The sequence below is a fragment of the Lolium rigidum genome, chromosome 5 (genome assembly GCF_022539505.1).
Source record: "Lolium rigidum isolate FL_2022 chromosome 5, APGP_CSIRO_Lrig_0.1, whole genome shotgun sequence".
Lineage (NCBI taxonomy): Eukaryota > Viridiplantae > Streptophyta > Magnoliopsida > Poales > Poaceae > Lolium > Lolium rigidum.
The window spans coordinates 36,216,553-36,234,286 of NC_061512.1; the positions used below are offsets into that span (position 1 = coordinate 36,216,553).

Here is a 17,734-nt window from a genome sequence, read left to right on the forward strand (position 1 = left end):
ACCGGTGCAGTATCGTTGGCAGTTTTGTATTGAGAGAGAGTTCAAGTATATTCGAAACAAATGTGGCAACAAAAATAAGATTGAAGCATGCATAGCTGAGGCAACTATCCTTCGGGAGATGGCAGACGCCACGACAACATACTATGTGGATGATGTTCCCACTATGCATAACCCGATATCTCGATACAATATCGACGAGCCCAAGCATAACCCCAAGCATATGCGTTGAGCAGGCCCCAAGATGGACAACGTTAAAGAAATGTCATTAAAAACAAGCTTAGCTGGAAGAGATCGGATCAAATTAAGATGGAACTGGCCTACTCAACTGATGGTGACCGACACGCACTCTTAACACGAAATTGAAGAAGTTAATCTCGTTGTTTGTTCACGGTAGAAATACAATTTTATTTTCCGGCCCACATGCAAGCATGCTCGCTCTCTATATATATATGTATACTTTTTTTTTTGACAGAATTTATATATGTATACTGACCGGCTAAGCATCCAGTCCACAACACAGCCAATTTTGCAGTCCATCCATGGCGAGCAACTCACCAGCTCCAGTAGGCCCAGTCCCATTCCTGGACACTGAGAAGGACGACCATCAGGTGGGCTCCGATGTTCCTCCTTTTCCTTTGCCGGACGACCATGAGCATGAGGTCGTCGTGGTCTCGGAACTGCCGAGCAAGCTGCTGGCCGGCATCCCGCAAATCAGTCTCCGTCGCTACCAGGGCTTCTGGCTGCCGGAAAGCTGGGTCCCGGCCGCCGTCTCCATCCAGCGCCGCTTTAAGCCTCGTCCCGACGACGTGATCATCTCTAGCCTTCCCAAGTGTGGTACCACGTGGCTGGTCGCGCTGGCGTTCGCCACCATGGCCCGCCATGCCTACCCGCCCAGCGGCGCCGACCACCCGCTCCTCCGCCTGAACCCGCATCAGTGCATCCCTTTCCTGGAGGGCGTCTTCCTCGGAGGCCGCGGCCGGGAGGAGAGGCTGGAGGCGCTTCCTTCCCCGCGCCTCGTCAACACGCACATGCCGCACGCCATGATCGCTTGCTGCAGCAGGGTGGTCTACATCTGCAGGGAGCCCAAGGACATGGTGGTCTCCATGTGGCACTACCTCCGGACCGTTCATCCTCAGCTCTCTCTCCAGGACACCCTGGACTCCGTCTGCGGTGGCGCCAGCAGATGCGGGCCGTTCTGGGACCACGCACTCGGCTACTGGCGCGCCAGCGTGGCCACGCCGGACAGGGTGCTCTTCCTGCGTTACGAGGAGCTGCTGCGCGACCCCGCCGGCAACGTCAGGAGGCTGGCGCAGTTCGTCGGGCAGCCCTTCTCACCGGCGGAGGAGGAGGCCGGCGTCCTCGGCGACGTCGTCCGGCTGTGCAGCCTGGACAACTTGCGGAGCCTGGAGGTGAATAAGACGGGGATCGTGGGCCCGCTCCTCAAGACGCCGCGTAAGGCGCTCTTTCGGAAGGGCGTCGTCGGTGACTGGGTGAACCACATGACGCCGGAGATGGCCCGTCTCATGGACGACGTCGTCGCCCACAAGCTCCGAGACACGGGCCTCCACTTCAAGTGATATAGCTACGGATTACTCGACTACTAGTGTATCCATCCGATCCAAGCCGGACGAAAAAAAAATTGATTGCAAATGTATAATAACAAGACGGGGAATTTCTTTTTCCCGCTATATTATATATTGAAGCCAAACAGATATGGATTTGGATGCAATTTTTCTTATATTTGGAGTGCACTGTATTTCGTGTCAACGTCTATAACAGATATGGATTTTTCTTGCAAAGATCAAAATAGTGTGTTCTGTGCATCTTGGCATTTTGTAGATAATCGGTGTTTTGCAGCAATGTCGCCAGGTGGACTTTGTTCTTGGTGGTGATCTTTTGTACCAAGTCTTGATTTTCGGAGTAAAAACCCTGGGTCTCATCTTAACGGGGAGGGGGATTCTCTCCTCTTTCAAATCTTCTTGAATCTCTGCTGCCCGTTGGATTCATTGACGGTGGATATTGGGATCGAGGCACGCCATGCCTTGCAAAGAGCAAGTCACTGGATTTCTTGTCCTTCATAAGTCAGAACTATGTTTCGTCGCCTTGCAAGCCAAATAGCGGCTATTTAAAGTCATGCTTGATCGTCTTGCCGGTGACAGTACGCAAGATGGAGAGCTTCTTGTCATCCGTCTGCACGCCGATAAATCTGCAGGTACAAACACATCCCTATTCGATGATCTGCAAGATTTGATGGACGGAGTTAATTCCATGCGTGGTGTGTTTTGCAGTTCATTGACGTGGCATACCACGTCAAGGTCGAGCGGGCGGCGGCTGAGGAGAAGATTGTACTGAAGGGGATCACCGGCCAAGCGCGCCCAGGAGAAGTGCTGGCCGTGCTGGGCCCCACCGGGAGCGGCAAGTCGACGCTGCTTTCCATCCTCGGCGGCCGCCTCTCCGGCCACCACATGGGTACGGTGCTAGCAGACGGTCGGCCGCCGTGCCGCGCCGTGCGGCGCCGCACGGGCTTCGTGGCGCAGGACGACGTGCTACACCCGCAGCTCACCGTCCGGGAGACGCTGGTGTTCTGCGCGATGCTGCGGCTGCCGACCTCGACTCCTGCCGCCGCAAAGACGGGCGCCGCCGAAGCTGTGATTGCCGAGCTCGGCCTGGGAGCTTGCGCCGACACCATGGTGGGCAATGGTGTTTCCGGCGGCGAGCGCAAGCGCGTCAGCATCGGCCACGAGATGCTCGTGAATCCGAGCCTGCTCATCCTCGACGAGCCCACATCCGGGCTCGACTCCACAGCCGCGGTCCGCCTGGTGTCCACGATCTCGGCGCTGGCTCACAAGGGCCGCACCGTGGTGATGTCGGTGCACCAGCCGTCGAGCCGCCTGTACCGCACGTTCGACTCGCTGTTGCTGCTCGCGGAAGGTAGCTGCGTATACCACGGGCCTGGCGGCGACGCATTGGAATACTTCGCGTCATTGGGCTTTGCGCCCGGCTTGCACGTCAACCCGACAGACTTCATGGTCGACCTTGCCAATGGTGCTAGTACTTCACTTTCTTCCCGAGCGCTCTGCAAGAGGAAGGAATCACTCACAACGCGTTTGCGTACTCTACTGGTTGTGCAGGCTTCGCTCAAGAAGAGTACAGCGATTCCGCGGCGGCGGACGTGGGCAGTGTGAAGCAGTTGTTGATCTCGTCCTACAATAGGGTGCTCGCCCCCAAGGTGAAGGCCGCCATCAATGTCCCAGACTGTTGTGGGTATACTTCATAGGTGTACCATCGACAGTGCCTAGATCCGGCAAGCCCGGGTGGCCCACAGACGGTGATGAGGCATGTGGCCCATCGGGCGGCCCGAGTCGTTGTTGATCATGAAGGAAGAAGTCCAGCCCAGGATCAGCAGGCCGGATCCGTACCGACATAGGAGTAACCCGGATCCATGGAGGCCCATGAGGAACCCGGATCCAGTACGACGTATATGGAAGGCGGATCCGTGGCGTGCACGGCAAGATATTGTACCGTAGTTAGGCTGTCTGTAATCCGGCTAGGACTCTCCATGTAAACCCTAGATCCGTGCGCCTTTATAAGCCGGATCCCGGGAGCCCTAGAGGCACAACCACAACTCATTGTAACAACGCGAGAGCCCGGATAATTCCGGACAAGCAGCGGTAGGCCTCGTCATCGTGCGGGTGTTCCGAAGTCTGGGTAACTCGCGTACCACCGTCCCGTGTGCACTCCGCCCTATGGCCCCTACTTCTTTTCCCCCTCGTGAGGATCCCTCCTCCGAGGTACCGTCGATTAGGCAACGACAGTTGGCGCCCACCGTGGGGCCTGCGGCGTCTGGAGGCCGGAACCGGGAGGGTTCCGCCATGGGAAGCTACGACGACACCATCGCTGTGGGGCGTGTCCTTTACGCCGGAAATCTGCCGATCGTCCCTCCGGATGAGTGTTGGATTCCGGCTAAAACCGACCCCGTCAAGCTCTCCATCGTCCCGAGTTGGCGGCATACACATCTTCATCGGGGAAACCGTCGATTCCGACGGAAACCCACCGGTAAGTAGCGCTGACGCGACCGCCGCTGAGCGGGACGCAGTCGCGAAGATCCGATCTGAGACGCTGGAACTTGCTAGCGAAGATTCCGCCTTAGATCTGGAAAAATCAAAACCCACCCAATCCGCCCCTAAGCAGGAAGTAACGGTGGAAGACCAATGCAGATCCGTCTGGGTCTCCCAGGTGTTAGAGAAGCAAAGGTGTCACTTCGTACACTTCTTGGCCCATACCGCCGGAACCGCCCCTCATGAAGTCGGAGCTGGTCCCGCGCAGGTTGAGGCCCCGGAAAACAACGCTGCTCCGGATCAGCAGGAGGCTGTCGGAGAAAGCGAGACTCCGGCTGAAGAATCAATCTTGGGAAATCTAAGCCCAATTTTCGGAGACTCCCCGTCCACGGAATCTGATGACTTCGTCCGCAAGCTAGGGGAGTATGGTTTCAGCGATCAGCCTGAAGTCAACTCCGCCCAGCCAAAGCAGGTACTTGCAACAGTAGCAGCGCTCGGAGAAGGCGGATCAGAAGCGGCAGACACTCAATCCGACCCCCAGCCCTCTCACCATGGATCTCCGATGTCGCGGGAACGGCCCCGTAGGGATCCTTCCTCGGAGAGCCTCCTGTCGCCTGAAGAGATAGTTGCACAAGCACGCATGGATTTGGTCGCAAAATCAGACGTCCTCAACAAGCCAATAACTCCCGGCGATGCCGCGGATCCGGAGGCTTTAGAGGCCACCGAGAAAGGAGATGCTGGCCACGGCCAAAAAGTTTGCCAATACCGCAGCTGCTATATTGGATGAGAGGGAAGAAGCCGCACTGATCATGGATCGTTTTGAGAGACAGGATCGCGAAGTCACCGCAACGCTCGAGCAAGTCAAAAGTATGAGAGCAGAGTGGGAGGTGAAAATGACCTATGCACAGGCGGAGGCTGATAGAATCGTCAGAGAAGCAATCCCTCCCCGCAGGATCAACTTCGCAACCCCTGCTGAACAGCAGCCGCTCGCTACCCCGAAGGACAACCTGGCAAGAGCTGCAGAAATTCTGAAGAAAAGTGACGAGGAGGTTGACATCAACTACTTGCGCACGCTCGTCGCTTCAGCGGTTAAACAGCAAGCAAGGCGGATACTTCGCGCAAGTTGGAATCCAACCCGGAGCATTGCGTCTCCACTGCGCGAAGGACGCCCGCAACGATCGCCATCGAGATGACGAGTCGCGAACCGGATCCTCGGAACGCGGAAGGAAAGCCGGGGAACACCCAAATCCGATCCCCGTACCATCAAAGACGCCTCCGTCGGATCCGAGAAAGGGAAAGGATGCAATGTACTCCGGACGAGACAAGTACCGCAACGCCTCTCCTCCGCCTAATGGTTACCCGCGTCCCCCTCGTCGTCGCGGTCCAGCCGGAAACACCGAGGCCTCAAGGGCATGGTGGAATTATTATCCGCGACATCGTGATGCCTTCCGGAAGCCGGAACGGGGAGCGCACGCCGGAGCCTCGCTGGAATCAGAACAATGATCGTGAGCCCGAGCCGAGGAGGAGCCGGAATGAGGAGCGCGACCCGGAGCCCCGCCGGAGCCGGAACGACCAGGGCAGCCAGCGTCATGGCGAAGGCAGCCACGGGAGCCGGAGCCGGCACCGGGAGGGCCGGGGAGAATCTGCGAGGCGGAAGCGAGAAGGTCGGATCGGCCCCTCGCGAGGTCTCCTCACCACCACCTAGCGGTGGCGGTGGAGGTGGAGGCGGAGGCGGTGGCCGGAGATCTCGCTCTCGCTCAAATTCCCCCCGACACGGCTCGCGCGACGCGCGGGAACGCCTCAACGAATACAGAACCGACTACATCGGACCAAAGTGCTTTGGCAGGATGATTCGAGAGGAACCAAAGCCAAGGAGCTCCCTCAAGTTACCCGGAAACTTGAAGCATTATGATGGCACCGAAAGGCCGGATACCCGGATTGAGGATTACTACAATGCGGTAACCTTCGCCGGAGGAACCCCTAACATCGCTCGCCGCATGCTCCAGGTTATACCTTGTAGGACCAGCCCGGATCCGGCTCGGCGACCTCGAGAAAAACTCCATCTTTCTGCTGGTTCGACCCGAAGACCGCTTTTGAGAAACACTTCGGGGCACCTACAAAAGACCTGCCACGGCAAGCGACTTACAAGCTTGTATCCGGAAGAAGGGAGAAACCTCAAGAAACTTCCTCACACGATGGTTGGCATGCGAGGAACGAGTGCGAAAACGTCGATCACACCACTGCCATGTACGCCTTTATTGGTGGACTGCGAGAGAGGAGGATTGCTGAGGCATAAGCTTACATGTTTGGCTAACGCCAACAAACTGACTTTGGATGAGATGATCTCCATTGCCGGTGATCACACTGCCGCCGATGACGACGCGGGCGGTGATATCGCAGCTACAACAATCCCCTGCACCAGACAAAAGAAGAACCGTGATAACGGTAACAACGAGCGGCCACAAGCGCAAAAACCCCGATGACCGGAAGAGTGGCGGATCCGAGATGGTCGCCATGGCGTTCCAACGCGGAGGTTCGGGAGGCGGAAGAGGACGCGGCCGTGGAGGCGGAGCCGGCGGGGGTCGGCGGCATGGCACCGAGGTCACCTGGCTGGCGGATCCCGCGCCCCGCAAACCTACGAGGAGTACGGAGACATGCCCTGCCTGGCCCACTTGGATCCGGCTACGGGAAGTCCACTCACACCAACCGCAAGCGCAAGTGGGTCAACGACCTAAAGAACGACCCGGAGGCGAGGATACAAGCGAGCCCGGAAGCACCGCCCACGCGGCAAAGGAGGCAAGGGCAAGAACAAGGACAAGGAGGAGGACGAGTTCCGAGGCGATGGACGAGGATGATAACTCGCCGGATCCCAAAGCCGGATCCGCAGGAAAATCCAACCCCTTCGAGAAAAAGAGCGTGGGGGCTTACCACACCTTCCTCGGAACACCCACAGTCCGTGCTACAAAATCAGCTACCCGGATCCTGAACGCCACAGTTCCGGCTGTGCCGCGATATGTCGAGTGGTCGGAAGTTCCATGCACATTTGACAGGGAAGACCATCCCGCCATTGTGCCAAAAGAATACTACGCCTTGGTTGTGAGTCCCCGCATAGACGGGTATGACTTCTCCAAGTGCCTCATGGATGGCGGAGCCAGCTTGAACATCATGTACCTGGAGACTCTGGAGCGAATGAACCTCACCAAGGAACAGCTCAAACACAGCACCACTGAGTTTCACGGCGTGGTTCCGGGTAAGAAGGCGAACTCCCTCGGCAGCATCACACTTCCCGTGGCTTTCGGCGATGTTCATAATTTCCGCGAAGAGAAGATCACGTCCGAAGTTGTGCCCTTCAAGAGCTCCTACCATGTCATCTTCGGCAGGCCCACCTACCACAAGTTCCACGCAAGGGCGTGCTATATCTACAACAAGCTCAAGATGCCGGGTCCCAATGGTATGATCACCATAACCGGAGACTACAAGAAGGCTCATGAGTGCGAGTTGGGCGAAGCCGCCTTCGCGAGTCTGTCATATCCGGAGAAGAGCTGAAAGGCTACGGGGCCGCGGTGGATCCGACCGAGATGCAAACCACCAAGAAGCGAGATCTCCGAACAAAAAAACTCCTTCAGGGCCGCGATTGAGACCAAGAAAGTCAGCTTCAAGGAAGATGACCCTAGCAAGCAAGTCTCGATCGGAGCCAACATGGACCCCAAATAGGAAAGCGCGCTCGTCGAGTTCCTCCGCGCTAACATGGATATCTTCGCATGGCAACCTTCTGACATGTCCGGAGTACCTAGGGAACTCGCCGAGCACTACCTCAACATAAATCCGGGGGCTAAACCGGTGAAGCAAGCTATGCGACGCTTTGGAGATAAGAAGCGCCACGCCATAGCAATGGAACTAGCAAAGTTACTAGAAGCAGGTTTTGTAATAGAAGTTATCCACACCGATTGGGTCGCGAATCCCGTCCTTGTACCCAAAAAGAACACTGAAATACTAAGAATGTGCATCGATTACTCTGGCTTGAACAAGCATTGCCCGAAGGATCCGTTTCCCCTGCCGCGCATTGACCAAGTCATTGATTCGACGGCGGGGGCGGAACTTCTGTGTTTTCTTGATGCGTATTCCGGGTATCATCAGATCCGGATGAAGGAATCCGACCAAAAGGCGACTTCATTCATTACCCCGTTTGGCACTTATTGCTATGTTACTATGCCTTTTGGTTTGAAAAACGCAGGTGCCACCTACCAACGTACGATGCAGCGATGCTCGAAGGACCAAATTGGCCGGAACGTGCACGCCTACGTCGACGACATCGCGGTCATGACCCGGAAAGGATCCGACTTGATCAGCGACCTCACGAAACCTTTGAGAATCTCCGCCGGTACAAGATGATGTTGAATCCGCTGAAGTGCGTCTTTGGCGTGCCAGCCGGGAAAACTCCTTGGCTTCATAGTCTCTCACGGAGGCATTGAGGTTAACCCGGAAAAGATCAAGGCAATCCTGTGTATCAAACGGCCAACTTGTCTCAAAGATGTGCAACGACTAGCTCGGTTGTGTCGCAGCAATCGGTAGGTTTGTTAGCCGTCTTGGCGAGAAGGCGCTACCTCGCGTACAAGTTGCTTGAAGAAAACGAGACAAATTTATGCGGGACGACGCACGGCGACGCAGCTCTTCGAGGGTTGAAGGAAATACTTACCTCCCCACCTATCCCGGCAGCCCCAGCAGAGTCAGAGCCAATGCTCCTTTATCTGGCGGCTACCAACAAAGTCATCAGCCTCGTCATCGTGGTGGAGCGAAAGGAGGAAGGTCATGAATACGACGTCCAAAGACCTGTCTACTACATAAGCGAGGTGCTGACGGAGTCAAAGCAAAGATACCCTCACTTTCAGAAGCTAGCTTATGGAGTTTTCCTAGGCAGCCGGAAGGCCGAGACACTATTTCCGGGAGCACCCGATGCACGGTTGTGAGCAAAGCTCCGCTGTCAACAATTCTCAACAACGCCGACGCAACGGGACGAACAGCTAAATGGGGCATCGAATTATCCGCCTTCGACATCGCTTACAAGCCAAGGACTGCGGTCAAATCCCAAGTCTTGGCGGATTTCGTTGCGAGATTGGACGAAGCTCCGGATGCAAGTCCGGAGCCGGAACCGAAACGTGGGTCATGCACTTCGACGGATCCAAGCAGCATCAAGGCTCGGGAGCCGGAGTCACCCCGAAGTCCCCTACCGGAGAAGAAGCTGCAGTATGTTCGCGAGATCCACTTCGAAGCTACAAATAACATGGCGGAATACGAGGCTCTACTGCACGGACTGCGCATCGCTAAGGAAATAGGGATCAAGCACATCATTTGTTGCGGAGATTCCGACCTGGTGGCACGGCAAGTAGCCGGAACACAGGAACGCCAGAAATTCCGTCATGGCGGCCTACGGAGACGAAGTTGACGAGATCGCCAAGAGCTTCCTCGGATACGAAGTCAAGTACGTCAGAAGAGACGACAATACAGCGGCAGACATGCTATCCAAGCTCGGATCCGGCAGAAAGCCAATTCCGCCTGGAATTTACCTAGAGCATCTCCGGATACCCTCTGTGAAGGGCGCTAACCCGGAAAACCCAGAAGTGGCCGTGTCTCCGGCTAAAGAGGTATTGGCTACCATTCCGGCTTGGACACAGCCTTTCCTGGACTACCTCATCGATCAAAAGTTGCCGGAGGACGAGGTCCTCGCACGCCAGATCATCAGACGAGCACGATCCTACACAATTGTCGATGGACAGCTCTACAAACGAAGCGCAACAGGGGTGTTTCTCAAATGTGTCTCCAATCAAGATGGCATTGAAATCCTCAGAGAGATCCACGCGAGGGACTGCGGGCACCATGCCGCTCCCGGGTCACTCGTTGCAAAAGCTTTTCGGCTAGGCTTTTATTGGCTCACGGCTAAAGAAGATGCTGATAAGATAGTCAAAACCTGCCGAGGTTGTCAGTACTACGCTACTCAACCAAACGCTCCAGCCCAAGAGCTGAAGACCATACCTATCACCTGGCCATTTGCGGTCTGGGGGCTCGATATGGTTGGTAAGTTAAAAAGATCATCTCCTGGTGGTTGTGAATACCTCCTGGTCGCTGTTGACAAGTTCGGCAAGTGGATCGAGGCCAAGCCGGTGAGAAAAGCCGACGGTGCTACGGCACTAAAATTTGTCATCGACCTCGTAATGAGATTCGGCATCCCGCACGGCATAATCACGGATAATGGCACAAACTTCGCTCGGGGAGAATTGAAGGATTATTGTGAGACAATGGGGATTCGATTGGACCTTGCATCCGTGGCTCACCCACAATCCAATGGTCAAGTTGAAAGAGCTAACGGTCTAATATTATCGGGAATCAAGCCACGCCTTGAAGAACCGCTGCGACGAGCAGGCTGGAGCTTGGGCCGATGAACTAGACGCTGTCTTGTGGAGTTTGCGAACTACCCCTAACAGGTCAACAGGGTTTACCCCTTTCTTCCTGGTATACGGATCCGAAGCCGTGATTCCCTCCGATATCATCCACGATTCACCGCGAGTTTCCGCCTATACTGAAGAAACAGCTGACGAGGCCAGACAGCTATCTGTGGACCTGATCGAAGAAGCTCGGAACCTTAGCTGACCAGCGCTCCGCCATCTACCGGCGAAGCTCCGACGCTATCACGGTCGTCGAGTTCGGAAACGCTCCTTCATGGCCGGAGACCTGGTCCTCCGCCTTCGACGAGTGAAAGACCATAAGTTGCAATCTCCATGGGAAGGACCCTTTGTCGTCGACAAAGTGCTTCATAACGGATCGTACTACCTTGTCGATTTCCGCGAGCTGAGGGATAGACACTGCTAACTGGCGCCCGAAACGCAAGCGTGAGGATCCGGATGACATCTACGATCAAACAGATCGCCCTTGGAATATTGCACCGCTACGTCCTTTCTACACTTAGCATATTTTCCCGAGTTACAAACTCCGTAATAGTTATACATGATCAATGAAATAAAGCTTATGGTTCACTCTTTGAGTCTTTTACCTCCTTTACTTGTTCATTTTAGATCGTGTATGTTTTTTCCGACTAAAACCGCAGAGCTGGATGTTTTCCGCCTAGGCGTGTATAAAAGTTGTGATTTCTAAAATCGTCCTTTAGGACGTAAGCTTAAGTTTTCTGATTAAGTTGTTATCTGTTGCGAACTCGTGGATTCCTAGTAGCGATTTCCGGCACCTATGCCTGGGGGCTTGTTTCCGCGGTTATGGACGGATTGCCATTGGGCTTCGTCGCTGCTGGCGAGCATCTCCGGCTAAGGTTTTCCGGCTCGCGGAAGGTCAAGCGGGCAAGCCGGAAAATAACGAGATCAGCACTTGCTTTCCGACATAAAACGAAACATGCACATAATATTAAACGGATAGCAGGATAAGTGTTTCCGCCCCATGCATAATCGTTTCGTTCCTAGCTACTTAAGAATTTAAAGTCTTATTACAAACCCTCGTTGGGGCCAAAATGATGCATTGTTTTTCCCGCAGGAATAAAAGTTATCACTCCCCCTTAGCCGGAGAAGTCTTGTCCTCTGGATCTTGTTCCTTGGCGCCTTCGGCCGGAGAAGACACATCTTCTTCACTTTCTTTTTCAGAAGCAGCAGCGCTGGTCTTGGGTTCCTCTTGGGGAGTTTCCTTGGAGCTGGTCCAGGTAAATTGGGTTCCGGATTCCGCAGGTCGCGCCTTGGCAGCAAGCTCCTTCTGAAGTTCCGCTTCTAAGGGCTCGTCCGCAGGAAGAACGACCTTGTCGTAGAATTCCTCGTGCCGGATCCAGCGCGCGATACGGGTGTTGTAGCCGCTCACTGCATCCAGTAGCGCGTTGACATCCGCATCCGGAGGAACGCCCGTGGTCACTTCATCAAGATCAAGATCCGGAGTATGTGCCAGGCACATGGTTAAGGCCATTGCAGCTGCGCCTCGGGCTGAGGATGCTTGCAGATCTGTCACCAGTTCCGGCAGGATATCCATCTTCCTAATAAGTTTCCGGACGTCGCAAGTGCGGCTCCTCTTGATGGATAAGTTGTAACATATCTTGCGGGAGGCGGAGATAAGATCTTTGCAGTCATCGCCTGCAAGTTGAAGGAGGTCGTCACGTGGGTACAAATTCCGGCGCTCTTCCGAGTACCCAAGCGGCTCTGCACAAAACAGTCAGGATATAAGCATACAGTTTTGAGCATAAAGTAAAACGTCGGAGCAAATATCTGGGCAAGGTGCTAGTACTGGTACCCAAGATGTTCTCATTGAGCAAGTCCCAGTGCTGCTCCGCCGTCCGCATAAATTTCCGGAGTCCGTCAATCTCTTTTTGCTGCCTCTTGATGGTCTCGCTATCAGCATTCTTTTTTAGCACCAGCTCGCCCTTTTCCCTGATATGCTCGGAGTTTTTCTCCGCCAGCTGCTTTTCGGCTTGCTCCCTCTTAAGTTCCGCCTCCTTTAGCTTCGTCTCCAATTCTTGGTACGAGGAGCGCAGGTTCTCAAGTTCGGTTGAGGCTGTAGCAAGGGAAGAGGATGCGCCTATAATGGTATAAGTTAACAATAAGTTCAAAGTCGGAAATTGGTTAATGACGAAGAAGGCGGAAACCAACCTTGGGCGTCCGCCAGTTGCTTAGCCAAATCTGCATTCTCATCCTTCAGGGTCCGGATATTTTCCGCCTGACTAAGAGTAACGCAGCGCTGCAGGGCAATGTTCTTGTGCAACTCATAGTGCAGCGCTTGCTGTTCCTGTAAAATTTAAACAGTGCAGGAGTAAAAAATTCCGCCTGTAGCAGTGGTTTCTCTTAAAAGCATCATTGCCGGAACCTTTCCGCCATAATGCTTGGGGGCTACTTGGTTCATTCTAAAAAACTTTCCCGGAAGTAATCTTTCTCTAAGCATCTAAGCGCTAACTACTTTTTCAGTTTCCGCTTACATGCTTGGGGGCTACTGGGGAGTACCTTTTGCTTGCAGATGAGTTGGTCGCAGAACTGGCCAACATTTTTCTTGAAGTCTTGGATTTCCGACGTCCTGGAATCAGGTTTCCCCCAGGCGTTGTTCAGCATGGCGTTAAGCAGGTCTTGTTGAAGCTCCCACTTTTCCGCCTCAGTCAGCTTGTTGAAAAATTTAGTGGCATAGGCCTTTGGGGTGGAAGTGGTGTCAGCCGGATCTCCAAAGTTCTTCGGGAAAACGACCATGTCGCCAGCGCCTTCCCCGGCTTTCTCGGAAGAAGTTACTTCCACCTCTCCTTGTACTTGTTTTTCCGCCTCCTCTTGGGCTGGGCCTTTGGCCTTAGGGCCTTCATCGCCCGCATGCTCGCTGCTAACCGGAATTATTTCCGGTGGAGTGTTTGCAGCAGGTGGGGGAGATGGATCCGCCTGAGGGGGCGACGGTTGGGGAGTTGGGTGGGTGACGCTTGGTGGAACTGGGGTAGAGGGACCAACAGCCGGAGATTTCTTCATATATTTTGTGATGGGCTCTTGGCTGGTGGTCCGCGTGGCAGTGATTTTCGGATTCCTGCGAACAAATGAAAGGGTTTAGACAAGAGATAATTTCGTTAAGTTAAAATCGCGTCATGACTCGGAAACTTACGGGGCGCCGGGGATGATGGGGCGCGTGCCTTGGCCAGCCGTTGAGAGCATCCTTATACGAGCACGCTCCGCTTTCCTTGAGTCTAGCGGAGGTGGTTTTACCGTCTTCGGTTTCTTGGCGGAGGCCTCGCCGCTAGCTCCGGCTTCAGAGCCGGAAGCCTTGGCGCGGGGACGCTTTGTAGGTCGAGGGGCCGCCTTGCGAGGTGCCTCGTTCCTCTTCCTCCTCATCGTCATCCGGAACCTCCTCCGCCGTGTCTTCGGTGACGGGGACGCGGAGAATGGCGCGAAAGTCTTCCTCCGCCAAAGTGTTGAGCTGGAAGGAAGATGGATAAAAGTTAAGTTAAACATCTAAAAACTTGTGAAGTTTGAAGCACTGAAAGGAACAAAGCTTACCGGAGGACACTGGTCGTTTGTAAAGATGTCTTTGGTCAGTTCCGGGACTTGTTGGCCCCTCGGAATCTTCACCAGCGTCTTGATCCTTCTCTTCAGAGAATCGGCCGGAAGGTCGTGGCGGGTTACTCGGAGAAGATCATCCGCCCCGGTATAAGCGCACATCAGGCGCGCGTTGTAGCGTAGAGGCTGGATTCTCCGAGAAAACCAGCTAAGTGTGAGCTGGGCTCCGGTTAGTCCGTCGTGGACTAGCCAGGAGATTCTCCGCGCAGCCTTCTCCAGAATTGGGGTCTGGGCGAGCGAAGGGACGAAGCTCCAGCTTGCAAGCTCTTCCGGAGGTTCGTTGACAAACTGGGGGAGGCCTTCATGGACTTTCGGAACCGAGGCGTTCCTCTCATAAAACCATCCGGCGTTCCAGTACCGGACGGATTCGTGCGAGTCATGAGGAGGGTACATGCGGCTAGGGCGGAGCATAAATGTCATGCTTCCGCAGTTCACCATAGCTTTCTCCTTGGTTTCTTTCTTCACCCGGAAAAAGAACTGCCACAACTTGACGTCTGGCCGGATCCCAAGATGTCCTTCGCAGAGAGTCACGAAGTTGGACAAGAGAAGGTATGAATTCGGGCAAATGTTGTGGGGCTGGAGCCCGTAGGTGTTGAGGATGGAGAGAAAAAATTCCGAACAAGGGAGTGAAAGTCCGCGTTCCACCCAAGCCTTAGTCATAACGGCTTCTCTGGTTTCCGGCTTGGGGACGACGGAATCACGTGTGAAGCTCCAATGTGAGGAGATCATTCCTTCGTTCTGGAGCTCTCTAAGCTCCACGTCTGTGGTTTCGCAAGGCCACCATTGACCCCGTTCTCCTTCGCGGATCCGGGCCTTGGACGCCTTCTTGTTTTCCGCCTCCTGCACCTTTGCTGCCATCCAGAGCTTGACCCTCGAGTTCTTCTTGGAGCTCTTGGAGGGTAGGAATCCGGCTTGGAGCGGTGCTTGAAGATGCGGAAAAAGGTTGAGCTAGTCTGATGTCGGAAACATACGGTGGTAGGAATGATATGGGATCCGGGCATATGGGTTCTATCTGATTGGGATCCGGGCTACTCGAAGAGCTACCAGTACAAAGTGACGATTCGAGTGGCATGCTTCCGGCTGCACCCATACAAAGTGTTTGAGTACCCGGATCACTAAGCCTATCCTCTACACTAGGTTGTCTTCTACAAGGCCGGCGTACTTACCGCTAATGGCGCGGTGGCTCGACGGAGCTCCGGCGGAGATGAGGTCGCCGAACTTGAAGGAAAACGGCCCGCGTGACCACGAATCGGCGGCGGAGCGAGTTTCTCGTTCAACCGTGAGAATCTTGGTGCGAGGGGAACCTTGGTTCGGCGGCGCGCGAAGTTCACCGTGGCGAAGATCACCGGAGTCGAGATCTGGCGAGCGGCGCTGGCGCGAGGAGGAAGACGATGTGGTGAGAGGGGGTGAAAGAATGATTTTTTACCGAGTCGCGGGGTATTTATAGGCCGCGCTCGGAGATTCGGGATCCGGATCCAACGGTGGAAACTGAACGGTCACGCCGTTGGATGGATGACACGTGTTTAGGTCAAATGCGGTAAAACGACGTGGAGGTAATTTAACCATGCACTCCCGAAAATTCCGGCTGAAGATTTGCGTCTGCGAAAATTTAGCGCGGGAAATAAGGAAGTTGTGCGCGGGAAATACGGAACTTCCGTTGTTGCGTGTGATCTGAAGATGAAGGATTTCCGAAGCCGTTTGAGTCTCTTAAGATTCCGGGTAAATAAGTTGTCTCTCATTCGAGCAGGGAGTAACCCGGAGATGTTCATTTGAACGTCGATGGATGAAGTCCCGCGGGGTGGGAGTATTTTCCGGCTATAAGTTGGAAAAAAGGAAAATGCAAAGTTGGAGCTCTTCAAGTTTCTCCGCGTTACCAACGTTTACCGGAGATTGTAATGAACCAGCAAGGTGGAAACTGCAGGTGAAACTCGGAGAACTCTGGGGGCTACTGTTGTGGGTATACTTCATAGGTGTACCATCGACAGTGCCTAGATCCGGCAAGCCCGGGTGGCCCACAGACGGTGATGAGGCATGTGGCCCATCGGGCGGCCCGAGTTGCTTGTTGATCATGAAGGAAGAAGTCCAGCCCAGGATCAGCAGGCCGGATCCGTACCGACATAGGAGTAACCCGGATCCATGGAGGCCCATGAGGAACCCGGGTCCAGTACGACGTATATGAAAGGCGGATCCGTGGCGTGCACGGCAAGATATTGTACCGTAGTTAGGCTGTCTGTAATCCGGCTAGGACTCTCCATGTAAACCCTAGATCCGTGCGCCTTTATAAGCCGGATCCCGGGAGCCCTAGAGGCACAACCACAACTCATTGTAACAACGCGAAAGCGCCCGGATAATTCCGGACAAGCAGCAGTAGGCCCTGTCATCGTGCAGGTGTTCCGAAGCTGGGTAACTCGCGTACCACCGTCCCGTGTGCACTCCGCCCTATGGCCCCTACTTCTTTTCCCCCTCGTGAGGATCCCTCCTCCGAGGTACCGTCGATTAGGCAACGACACAGACCACGCCGGCGACGGCGCGCATCCGCAGCAGCAAGAGCCGCCGAGCTTCACGAGCTGGACGTACCAGTTCCGGACCCTCCTCCTGCGCAGCCTCAAGCAGCGACGTCACGAGACCTTCACCTCGCTTCGCATCTTCCAGATAATTGCGGCGGCTGTGGTGGTCGGGGCCATGTGGTGGCGGCTAGCGCCGCTGGGGGTGGAGGACAGGAAGGGCCTGCTCTTCATCGTCCCCATCTTCTGGGGCTACTTCGCCTCCCTCAACGCCGTGTTCGAGTTCCCGCAGGAGCGGCCCTAAACCCGGCGCCATCCGCGTTCGCGCTCACCCTCGCCGTTATCCTCAGCTACGTGCTCGTCGCCGAGGGTCTCGGGCTGGCCGCTGGTGCCGTCATGATAGTAGATGCCAAGCGCGCGTCGACGTTGGTCACGGTGATCATGCTCGCCTACATCATCAGCGGCGGCTTCTACGTGCAGCACGTGCCGGGGTTCATGGTGTGGGCCAAGTACACCTCCTTCACCTACTACTGCTACCGCCTCCTCATCGCTGTGCAGTACAGCGGACACCTTAAGCGCCTGCTACCGTCGGAGGACATGAACGGCGAGGCAAGCATCGGTATGTGCATTATCGCGCTCCTTGCCATGTTCTTCGGGTACCGGTTGCTCGCCTTCCTTGCGCTAGGCCATATCAGGACATGATCAATCTTTTGCTCCGGCCGCATTACCTAGTGCTCAACATGAGTATGCATTATTAGAAGGGTGTGACTATTTCTCGTCGACCCATAACTGACTTCGTTCTCAGTTATATGATGTTATCAAATTTCAGAGTTGCAACTCATGAGTAGCACGAATCATGAAGCAAATTTAACAGTTTGGAGCAACTTTTTCGGATTTACTAGTTCTTAGTCAAGTTTTGTACCGTCTGATTGCATCGTGATTTGTGTATGTGAGTTGCAAGTTGGTTTGCAACTACGTTTTTCAGTGGCAAGTGGGATTGCAACTGAGAGCTCGTTTGGTACCCAGGTATTCATTTCATTTTGTACCAAATAAAACGAATACAGGAGTTCATTTCATTTGTATTTGAATTCCAAAAACACACACATGTTTGGCT

At 54.7% G+C, this 17,734-nt stretch overlaps 1 protein-coding gene and 1 pseudogene across 1 annotated transcript; both read left to right on the top strand.

The window, feature by feature from the left end:
- The first annotated feature begins 539 nt into the window (after positions 1-539).
- Positions 540-1,577, top strand: LOC124655852 (cytosolic sulfotransferase 5-like). Its single transcript, XM_047194687.1, has one exon. The coding sequence runs from the start codon at positions 540-542 to the stop codon at positions 1,575-1,577; it is 1,038 nt and encodes a 345-aa protein (XP_047050643.1).
- A 590-nt stretch (positions 1,578-2,167) lies between these two features.
- Positions 2,168-17,322, top strand: LOC124651399 (annotated as a pseudogene).
- The last annotated feature ends 412 nt before the right edge of the window (positions 17,323-17,734 follow it).